This window comes from Poecile atricapillus, chromosome 2 (genome assembly GCF_030490865.1).
Source record: "Poecile atricapillus isolate bPoeAtr1 chromosome 2, bPoeAtr1.hap1, whole genome shotgun sequence".
NCBI classification, from domain to species: domain Eukaryota; kingdom Metazoa; phylum Chordata; class Aves; order Passeriformes; family Paridae; genus Poecile; species Poecile atricapillus.
Genome location: NC_081250.1, coordinates 767,575 through 778,704, shown reverse-complemented (window position 1 = coordinate 778,704; position 11,130 = coordinate 767,575). Strand labels below are relative to the sequence as shown.

The 11,130-nt window shown below is 58.1% G+C and overlaps 1 protein-coding gene across 3 annotated transcripts in view; it reads left to right on the top strand.

Annotated features, from left to right (window-relative positions):
- The window catches only part of SCAP (SREBF chaperone), a 50,704-nt gene that overhangs the window by 36,227 nt on the left and 3,347 nt on the right, over positions 1–11,130 (top strand). For all 3 annotated transcript variants that reach the window (XM_058831479.1, XM_058831480.1, XM_058831478.1), the window contains exons 9-19: positions 934–1,046; positions 1,708–1,802; positions 2,316–2,414; positions 3,377–3,622; positions 4,732–5,147; positions 6,101–6,271; positions 7,073–7,268; positions 8,024–8,139; positions 8,221–8,806; positions 9,161–9,246; positions 9,854–9,936. In XM_058831479.1, coding sequence (XP_058687462.1) covers positions 934–1,046; positions 1,708–1,802; positions 2,316–2,414; positions 3,377–3,622; positions 4,732–5,147; positions 6,101–6,271; positions 7,073–7,268; positions 8,024–8,139; positions 8,221–8,806; positions 9,161–9,246; positions 9,854–9,936 — 2,207 coding nt within the window. The remainder of the gene's footprint in view (positions 1–933; positions 1,047–1,707; positions 1,803–2,315; positions 2,415–3,376; positions 3,623–4,731; positions 5,148–6,100; positions 6,272–7,072; positions 7,269–8,023; positions 8,140–8,220; positions 8,807–9,160; positions 9,247–9,853; positions 9,937–11,130) is intronic.

Genomic DNA, 11,130 nt, shown 5'->3' with positions numbered 1-11,130 from the left:
TCCCACAGCCTCCTCCTCCATTCTCTCTGTTGAGAGATTCCCATCCCCGAGGAGCTCAGCTCCCATCTCTGTCCTGTGCTGCTGCTGCCTGGAGGACTCACACAGGTTGTGAGCTGGAAATGCATTCATTAAAGGCAGGCCTGAGTTGTTCTTGCTGAATTTTGGCATCTTGGGCATGAACAAGAAGCTGCCCAGGAGAGGCTTGTCTGTGTTGGTGGTTTTTTCACTCACTGTGGACATTCACTGACATTCCCCCCTTCCAGTGTCTGAGGGAGCCTACAGGGAAGCTGGAGAGGGATTCTTCATCAGGAGCTACAGTGGTAGGACAAGGAGCAGTGGTTCAAACTGAAAGAGGGGAAATTTAGGTGAGATAGACAGAAGAAATCCTTTGCTGTGAGGGTGGTGAGGGACTGGAGTGGAATTCCCAGAGCAGCTGTGGCTGCCCCTGGATCCCTGAAGTGTCCAAGGCCAGGCTGGACAGGGCTTGGGATAGTGGAAGGTGTCCCTGCCCATGGCAGGGGGTGGAGTGGGATGATCCTTGAAGGAGGTGGGACACACTCCCTGCCCCTCCCTGGTGAGTGATTCCCCACCCCCAGTCCCTCACAGGCTGTTCCAGGCCCCTCTCTGTTTTGTACCCGGTGCTGAGAGCAGAGGGCTCTGTCCCCACCCTGGGAAGCACCAAGATTCATTCAGTGGTGCTCCACAATGGGCCTTGCCCAGGAATTCCTGCAGCTTTGTAAAAATGGTGATTCCTGCCCAAGGCAGAGGAAACACAAACCTTTTCCTTGTGTAGTGTGACACTGAGGGAAGGGACTGGGACACGGGGTGGTGTCTCCACATCGACTCCCAGGGGTGTGTTTGCTCCAGACTTTCCTCTTTCCCTTCTTTTTCCCCCATGGATCTGCTCCTCACTTCTGCCTCTGTTTCCTCCAGAGAGATATTCCCGTACCTGGTGGTGGTGATCGGCCTGGAGAACGTGCTGGTCCTCACCAAGTCCGTTGTGTCCACGCCTGTGGACCTGGAGGTGAAGCTCCGCATCGCCCAGGGTAGGATCCTGCTCTGGGAGACTGCAGAGGGCAAACTGGGGAGAGCCAGGGGCTGGGAGAGGGGGAATGGGCTCATTCAGCTCTGGGAAAGAGGAAACAAGGTGGCCTGTACAGCCTTTTGATTTGAATTCCAAGAATATAATGCTGTTGTTGTGGGCACTGCTTTTTGGGATTGTTGGCTGAAACAAGCTAAATAAATATAAAAAATATTATTAGGGGAGGTGTGGATACTGAGCACTGTCCTCAGGTCATGGATATCAGAAGTGCAGAGCACGAGTCCTACAAAATCCCCCTGAATGTGTGACAAAATGATCTTTTCCATTCTAAAAATGCTCTGTGCCTGTGGAAGGATTTGAGTGTACTCACACCACAGATAAATGGGATTTGTAATCTGCAAAGCTGTTTCTAAACATCAGGGAGAAGAGATTCCGGAGGGATGCTGATTTTAATTTTAAAAATGCTAGTGGTTTGGATCCTAGATGGAAAACAGGACTCGGAACTTCAGTGGGCCTTTGCACTCAGGAATTTTAGCCTGGAGGGGCCTTTCTGGCCTGTTGCCTGTAGGTTCCTGGTTTTAAAGAGGAGAAATGCAGCTCCTTTTGCTGTGTTGATGTCTGGCACAGTGAAGAGGCTCCCCTGAGCTGTCCTTGCCCTTCCCCAGGCCTGAGCAACGAGAGCTGGTCCATCATGAAGAACATGGCAACAGAGCTGGGGATCATCCTCATCGGGTACTTCACCCTGGTCCCGGCCATCCAGGTGAGCGGCAGGACAGAGCCCCAGGCACTGCAGGGAGCCACTGGGTCACAGAGACAGGGAACTGGCTGGGCTGGAAAAGCCTTGGAGACCATCAAGTCCAACTGTTCCCCAGCACTAACCCATGTCCCAAGTGCCACAGCCATACAGCTGCTAAATCACTCTAGGCATGGGGACTCCACCCCTGCCCTGGGCAGGTCCAATACCTAACAGCCCCTTTTGGGGAAGACATTTTCCCTAATTTCTAATCTAAATCTCCCCTGGCATAACCTGAGGCCTTTTGCTCTCATCCTGTCCCTCGTTCCTGGGAGCAGAGTCCCAGGGTTCTGATGGATTGTGGCCAAAAGGAACAAAGAATGTGCATTAGAATAAATATTCTTGGATTCTCACGTGGGCTCATCCAGCCCTGGCCTCTCAGCCAGCAGAGGAGGCTGATGACGGGGTTTGTCAGGTTGTCACTGCTGTGTCCCTGGTTCTGAGGTGCAACAGGAGCTGATCCGTGTGTCCCACCCACAGGAGTTCTGCCTCTTCGCCGTGGTGGGGCTGGTGTCAGACTTCTTCCTGCAGATGTTGTTCTTCACCACGGTGCTGTCCATCGACATCCGCCGCATGGAGGTGGGCACGGAGCGCGGGCTGGGCCCGGGGAGGGAGCACAGCCCCAGCATCTCACTCCCTAAAGAGAGAAATCATCAACTCACAGAGGCTGGAAAAGGCCCTGGAGATGATGGAGTCCAACCATCCCCAGCACTGTGTTCACTGCTGACCCCGTCCCCAAGTGCCACATCCACGTGGCTGTTAAATCCCTGTCCTGGGCAGCTGAGCCAGGGCTGGACAGCCCATTCCAGGAAGGAATTCCTCCTAATATTTAACCTGAACTTTCCCTGGTCAACTTGAAGCTGTTTCCTCTCATCCTGAGCTGTTAAAAGTTCTGGTTCTGTACTTGGTTGCACACACAGGGATTGGGAACAGAACATTTGAGGGAAAAGACACTCTTAGGGAGGACATGGAGCTGTGGGAACAAATCCAGAGGAGGCATCAAGTTGATTAGAGGAGCAGCCCTGCTGTGAGGAAAGGCTGAGAGAACTGGGATTATACAGCCTGGAGAAGGAGAGCTTAGACACCACTTGTGGCCTTCCAGGACCTGAAGGGAGCCCACAAGAAAGGTGGAGAGAAACTTTGGACAGGTTAAGGGGGAATGTCTTCAAACTGACAGAGAAGGTTTACACTGGATATTAAGATAACTTCTCTTGGATATTAAGATAACTTCCCTGGGAGGGTCTGAGGCCCTGGCACAGGTGCCTAGAGCAGCTGTGGCTGCCCCTGCATCCCTGGCAGTGCCCAGGGCCGGGCTGGATGGGCCCTGGGGCACCCTGGGATGGTGGGAGGTGTCCCTGCCATGGCTGGGGTGGCTCTGGGTGGGCTTTGAGATCCCTTCCATCCCACCTGTTCGTGATTCCCTGAGTGTGTAAATGCTGATTTGGGGTAAATGGGCTGGGAGGAGCCACGGGGGGAGGATCAGGAGGGATGGCTCAGCCCCAGCCCCTGACCCCTCACCTTTCCTTTTGTGTCTGTTCCAGCTGGCCGACCTGAACAAGCGGCTGCCCCCCGAGTCCTGCCTGGCACCGGCCAAGGCTGCGTGCCGCACACGGCCACACACCCTGCACACCCCACACACCCCACACACACAGCACACCCCACACACCCCACACACCCCACACACCATCACCCTGCAGCCGTCCTCGCTGCGAAACCTGCGCCTGCCCAAGCGCCTGCGCGTCATCTACTTCTTCGCCCGCACACGCCTGGCCCAGCGCCTCATCATGGTACGTGGGGATGGCACTGCAGCCGGGCTGGTACCCTGACAGGGACACTTCACTGCCCAGGGACACACTGCAGCTGGGCTGGTACCCTGACAGGGACACACCTGAGCTGGGGACACACCTGAGCTGGGCTGGTACCCTGACAGGGACACACCTGAGCTGGGGACACACCTGAGCTGGGCTGGTACCCTGACAGGGACACTTCACTGCCCAGGGACACACTGCAGCTGGGCTGGTACCCTGACAGGGACACTTCACTGCCCAGGGACACACTGCAGCTGGGCTGGTACCCTGACAGGGACACTTCACTGCCCAGGGACACACTGCAGCCAGGCTGGTACCCTGACAGGGACACATCACTGCCCAGGGACACACTGCAGCTGGGCTGGTACCCTGACAGGGACACACCTGAGCTGGGGACACACCTGAGCTGGGGACACACCCCTGACAGGGACACAGCACAGCCAGGCAGCCACCCCAACCAGGCCTGACACACCTCCATGTCCTTGTTCCCACACAAGTCTGGTGCTCCCCCATGGGATCCAGAAGCAGATTTCCAAGGCTGAGTCTCGAGATGATTTTACAAGCAGAAGTCACAGTTTGTTCCTGCACATGTGGACTGAGGGCATTTGGGTGATATTTTGCTCAAGGTTTCACTCTTTGCAACTGCTGCAGCCACAGCACTTGTGGTCCTGCCTGTCCCCCGTCTCTGCTTTGGATGTCTCTAATGGAATTACAGGGATCTCTGTGTTCCCAGCCCAGTCAGCCAACACTGGCAGTCTAAATTCAATCCCCACATGGTTTCAGAGCAGTGGGTCCTGCACAAGTGTGGACCCAAAAACCCAAATTGAGCCATTCCAGCCCTGTTTGGGGGTGCCAGACATGCTGGTCCCAGCTGTCTCCTTCCTGCTGGGAGTTTGGGGAGAGAAGCTGGGTTCTGACCACCACATGGGTCATGGAAATGCGGTGTCCAGGTTCTGTGTGTGCTGGGCAGCGCTGCAGGCCTTCCCCAAGGAGCAGTGCTGGGAGTGAGGCTGCAGGAAATGTGGGGTACCCATGGCTGGGGTGCTGGGGGCACTGAAGGGAGCTGTGTCTCTGCTCACCCTGCACAGGCCGGGACAGTGATCTGGATCGGAATCCTGGTCTACACGGATCCTGCTGGGCTCCGCACCTACCTCACGTCCCAGGTCACCGAGCAGAGTCCCCTGGGGGACGCAGGCCTGCCTCCCATGCCCGTTCCTGGGGGGGTCCTGCCTGCCGGGGACCCCAAGATCGACCTCTCAGTCTTCCCATCGGAGCCGATCCAGCTGTCGGAGAACCACACGCAGCAGCGGGAGCAGAAGTCGGGGCTGGAGCCCAACCAGCACAGCTGGGCCCAGGGAGCCGAGGGCAGGGGGAACGGGCAGGTGGAGCTGGGAACGGAAGCAGAGGTCACCTGGGGAGCAGAGGATGAGGAGATCTGGAGGAAGCTTTCCTTCAGGCACTGGCCAGCCCTCTTCAGCTACTACAACATCACCCTGGCCAAGAGGCAAGTGGGCTGGCATGGAGTGCCACAGGCACTGGGCTCTGGGCATGACCCCATGGGTTTGCCTTCCTCCTGTCCTTCGTGCTCCTCACTCACACTGCCTGGTTCCATGGGGCTCACTGCAGGTGTGTTTGAGCAGGTCCTGGGGGTGGCCAGAGCTCACAAACCCTCCAGGGCTGTTCCTCTCTGTGCTCCTGCGTGTTTCATGTGCTTGGTGTCTTGTGTCTTCCTTCACCCTGACACTGAAGTTTTAAATTTTGCAAAACAAGAAAAGGAGGCTCAGGGGGGACCTTTACAAGAGGGGGGCTCTGTCCCTGACAGGAGGGGGAAGCTGGGGAGAGAGGGGCTCTGCTCCCAGGGAACAGGGACAGAAGAGGGAACAGCCTCACGTTGTGCCAGGGGAGGTTCAGGTTGGATATTGGGAAGATTCCTTCCCCAAAATGGGTGTCTGGCCCTGGCCCAGCTGCTCAGGGCAGGGGTGCAGTCCCCAGTGCTGCAGGGATTTTAAAGCACTGTGGATGTGGCACCTGGGGACACGGTCAGTGGTGGCCTTGGCAGTGCTGGGAGGATCAGTCAGACTTGATGGTGTCAGAGGCCTTTTCCAACCTCAGTAATTCCAGAGTTGTCTGATACAATCATCTGTAAGTGATGGAAATAGTACATGTGAGGAAGAGAGACATCTGAGCTGAAGAAGCTTCTTGGTGAGACCCCCCAGCCTGCAGCACACAGGAAGCTAGATCCTTACTTAAATTCATGGCATCCACTTGATCTCATTGGGAATTCATTCCACTCTTGGCTCTTTGAAGGGTTAAAACCTGGGCAGTAACTTTAGAGGATATTTCTGAGGAGATCTTTAGTTCAGAGCACCTGAAGTTAGAAAGCCCCCTGAGACCTGCCCAGCCACCTGTGCCCGTCCCCTGGTGTCACTCTAAGCTGTTCCCCCTGTCCCTGCTCAGGTACATCAGCATCCTGCCAGCCATCCCCGTCACGCTGTACCTGAACCCTCAGGAGGCCCTGGAGATGCGGCACCCGCAGGAGGCGTCGCGCTACCAGCCCTTCCTGGCGGGCAGGCCGGACACGGCAGCGCAGCCAGAGCCCCGCGGCCACCAGGACGTCACCCTGTACAAGTAAAATGTTCTGCCTCCACCCCAGGGGGCTGCTCTGGGCTGGGCCTTCCATGGGGAGAACAAGGGAGCTCCCAAAGCTCCGGTGCCCAGCTCAGGATGCTGCAGTGCACAATGAAACTGATCCCTCCTGGCAGTTTTCCATCAGCTGAGGGCAGGAGTGGGCTGAGCACGGAGGCCCCGAGGGCAGTACAGGGCTGAGCACTGGGTGACGAGGACAGAAGGTCAATTTGGGCGTTTAAATGTGATTTGATAGAACCCCAGAGTGGCTTGGGTTGGACAGGACCTTAAAACAAACCCAGTCCCACCCTGTGCCACGGGCAGGGACACCCTGCACTATCCCAGCTTGCTCCAAGCCCCATCCAGCCTGGGCTCAGACACTTCCAGGGATCCAGGGGCAGCCACCACCTTGATATCATTTGATAATCATTTATTGGGTGTTAGATCTAACTCTGGTGCAAGGAGCTTCCCTCCCTCTGGAGAGGACAGCTCACAACCCCTGCCTGAATCTGCAAGTGCTGAACACAGTGTTATCCCAGTCCCCAGCTGGTGTTTGCTTAAAATCTTAGCTGTTCATTACTTTCCTTACTGAAAAGCCTCAAAATCTTGTTGAAATTGTCATTTTCCCATTAAAACACCCCTTCATTTCCAACAAATCTCTGTAATTTGTTGAAAAGCTTTCTCAGCTCAGAAATTCAGACCAACACATGAATAATCCCGATCCAGGATTTCCCAAATCTATCCGTGGACTAGAAATGGGAATTGATTGTCTTACCTTTTTGTGTTTGTGTGTGTCTGTCCCAGGGTGGCTGCTCTGGGCCTGGCATCGGGCATGCTGCTGGTGCTGCTGCTGTTCTGCCTCTACCGGGTGCTGTGCCCCAAGAACTACGGGCAGAGCGGGCCGGGCCGGCGCCGCAGGGGGGACCTGCCCTGCGATGATTACGGCTACTCCCCCCCCGAGACCGAGATCGTGCCCCTGGTCCTCAGGGGACACCTCATGGTAGGTGCAACTCAGAAATAAATACATAAAGGATAGCAGAGCGTGGAATTCCTGCAGCACGTTCTCGTCTCCTCCTGGGACTTTGTGCCAGGATCACACAATCGCCACCTCTGGCTTCCATTCCCTGCTCTGCTGGGATGCCTCCACATTCCTGAGCTCCAAGGGACAGCTGGAGGTGGCACTCGGTGCTCTGGGCTGGGTGACAAAGTGGGGATCAGTCATGGGTGTGACTCACTCCAGGAGGATTTTTCCAACTGGGATGAGTCTGGGATTCTTCCTGTTCTGAGATGAAACAAAGCTCTTGGGCATCCAGACAGATGGATTTAAAATGCTGCACTGTGTCTCCCAGAAAAGCTTCATCTCTGCTCCTGATCCTGCCTTCCAGCTGGGATGGAACTTTCTAGGGAAGGCAAGACAGATGAGTCTGTTGGATTTGCAGCAGTCCAGTGCACACTGAGGTCTCTGGGCAGAGATTCTGGAATCCCAGAATCACAGAGTGGTTTGGCTTGGAAGGGACCCAGAGCCACCCCTGCCACGGACAGGGACAGCTCCCACTGTCCCAGGCTGCTCCAAGCCCTGTCCAGCCTGGCCTCAGACACTTGCGGGAACACATCCTCACCATCCCTCAGCTCCTGAACCAGTTTTGGTGTCAAATCCATCATCTCCGCGGTTCTTCAGCCACGCCAGGCCGTGGTCAGGATCCAGAGGCCTCGGGGGTGCCACACTGAGCTGTGCTTGTCCTTCCTTCCTCGCAGGACATCGAGTGCCTGGCCAGTGACGGGATGCTGCTGGTGAGCTGCTGCCTGGTGGGGCAGATCCGCGTGTGGGACGCGCAGACGGGCGACTGCCTCACGGTCATCCCCAAACCCAGGTAGGGCCCTGCCCACCCACAGCCCCGAGCTGCCAGGGAGCGCTCACCAGCGGAGGGGCTGAGCTCTGTCCCCCCTCGCAGGCTGCGCAGGGACAGCAGCGGCATCTTCGACTACCAGGAGGGCTGGGATCCCAGCCCCGACGGGAAGAACGGGCTGGAGGACTCCTTTGAGAGCAGCCACCAGCTCAAACGGCTGCTGGGGCCCCCCCAGCCCCCCCTGTTCTGCGACCAGCCCGACCTCACCTCCCTCATCGACACCAACTTCTCGGAGCACGCCAGGGTGGCCGAGTCGGAGCCGCGGCTCCGGGCCGTGGGCGCTCGCCACAAGGACTCGGGATACGACTTCAGCAGCCTGGTTGGGAAGGTGTACGAGGAGCACGGCGGCTCCAGCTGCAGGAACGTGAACTTCCCGGGGCTCTCGGCCCCGCACGGCCCCGCCGCCTTCTGCGGCAGCGGCGGCCGCTCCCCGGCGTGCAGCTCCGACGAGGGCGGCTGCGGCGGCCGCCGGCGCAGCCTCGGGGACCGGAGCCTGGGGGACGAGGCCTGCGCGGGATGTGACAAATCCTCACCCCTGCCCTCCTGGGGAGGGGACCTGGAGAGCTCTGTCTGGAGCCTGGAACTGCAGGGAAACCTGATCGTGGCCGGCAGGAGTAATGGGAAGCTGGAGGTGAGGAACGGGGACACAGACACACACGGTGGAGAGATGAGGAACAGGGACACAGTAACTGGTGGAGATGAGGAACAGGACACAGGGAAGGTGGAGATGAGGAGCAGGACACCAGGTGGAGATGAGGAGCAGGGATGCAGTAATGGGTGAGGATGAGTAGCAGGGATGCAGTAATGGGTGAGGATGAGGAGCAGGGATGCAGTAATGGGTGAGGATGAGGAGCAGGGATGCAGTAATGGGAGGCAGGAGGTCACAGCCTGGGAGCACAGCACAGGGAGCTGCTCAGGATGCCAGACCCTGCTGTGTCCAGTGTTCCTCTGGCCAGGTTCACTGCAGTGACCCCTCCTCCCCCAGGTGTGGGATGCCATCGAGGGGACCCTCCGCAGCAGCAATGATGAAGGACAATCCGGCATCACAGCCCTTGTCTTCCTCAACAACAGGTAACTCCTTGTGCAAGTGCTGGGAGATCCCCAGCCCCGGCTCCACGGCAGCTCCCGGCAGCAGAGGCTCAGCATCAGAGGGATGTCTCTTCCTTAGAATCAGTGTTATGGAATATCCTGAGCTGGAAGGGACCCCCAAGGATCCTGGAGTCCAACCCCTGGCCCTGCCCAAGACACCCCAACAACCCCACCCTGTGCCTGAGAACTCTGTCCAAACACCCCTGGGGTCTGGCAGGCTTGGCTGGAGCTGTGACCGCTCCCAGGGGAGCCCATTCAGTGCCCAGACGCCTTTTCTTGCTATTCCAACCTCATATCCAGCCTAATCCTTCCCTGTATCCAGCTCTCACCAGCTTTCCTGGCTCCAGGTCTGCTCCAGCAGCCACTTCTCCAGCCCTCAGTCTTGCCAGTAGCTGAATATCCAGAGGGATTCAGGGCTGGGAGACCATTGGATCTCTGCCATTGTCCAGTCCATTGGGAGCTGTGTCCGGTGTCCCAGCCCAGCTCCGCGCAGCCTCCTCCTGGGAGCGGGCGGTCTGTGCTTGGCCCAGGGGGTGCCGGCTTTGGGGCTCGGGGAGGGGCCTCTCCTCACCCCCCATGTCTCCCTCAGGATCGTGGCTGCCCGGCTGAATGGCTCCTTGGATTTCTTCTCTCTGGAGACACACACGCCCTTGAACCACCTGCAGTTCCGAGGTGAGCGGCTGTTGGAACGTCAGTGCGCTGTCCTGGGCTCCTGCCTTCCCTTCCTTCCTCTTCCTCTTCCTCATAGCTGAGTCTTCCTCACACCCGCTTCAGCTCTGGTGCCAGCTGCTCCAGAAGCTGCTCCAGAAGCTGCTCCAGAAGCACCCAGAGCTGTGCCCAGCTGAGGGCTCCCTGTGCTGGGAACATCCCCATGCTGGTTTTCCCCAGGGCATGGAGCCAGGGGCTCCCATGTGCTCCCAGCACTGCCCTCACTCCGTCCTCTTCTCTCTCCTTTCTCTGTGTGTCACCTGTTCCCACCCCGGGAACAGCCCGAGCCCTCGCTGCAGCCACAGCACAGCCCAGGCTGGCCCAGGGGCTGGTTAGAGCACAGGGATCCTTTCCTTTGTTTCTGGAGCAGAATAGAGGGGATGATTCAGATGGGGAGAAATTCTTCCCTGGGAGAGTGGGGAGGGACTGGAATGAACTTCCTGGAGAAGTTGTCCCATCCTTGGAAGTGTCCAAGGCCAGGCTGGACATCCCAGGAGCAGTCTGGGACAGTGGAAAGTGTCCCTGCTCCTGGCAGGCGGGGTGTGGGACCAGATGGGCTTTAAGGTCTGTTCCATCCTGAACGGGTCTGGAATTCTTTGGGCCTGTTGAGCCCCTGCATCCAGCGGTTCTGGAGCACAGAGGGTTCACAGCGATGCCAGCCCCAATTCCATAAAGCCCAGCACCCGGAGCCCTCCGAGGCTCAGCACCCGGAGCCCCCTGGAGCCCCCCGGATCCCCCTGAGGTTCAGCACCTGGAGCCTCCCAGAGCCCCCCGAGGCTCAGCACCCAGAGCCCCCCGAGGCTCAGCACCCAGAGCCCCCCGAGGCTCAGCACCCAGAGCCCCTCAGCCCACGGCAGGGGTGTGACACCGCTGTATCCCGGAGCTCCAGCCAGCTCTACGGTGTTCCTTCACACTCCAGCGCAGACGAGCGCCAAGAGTGGGGAATCGCTGGGGGAATCCCTGGGGGAATCCCTGGGGGAATCCCTGGGGATTTAGCTTTTCCCTCAGTGAAACCCCCAGAGTCTTGGGCCGCCCCAGGCTCTGCGGTGCACGGCGTCAGGGGTGGAGGCAGGAAAGCAGAGGAGTCTCTCCTGGATTGGAGTTCCCAGTAATGGTTTATGAGGGGAAATGAGGGATCCGTACTGGAAGGGGTCAGGC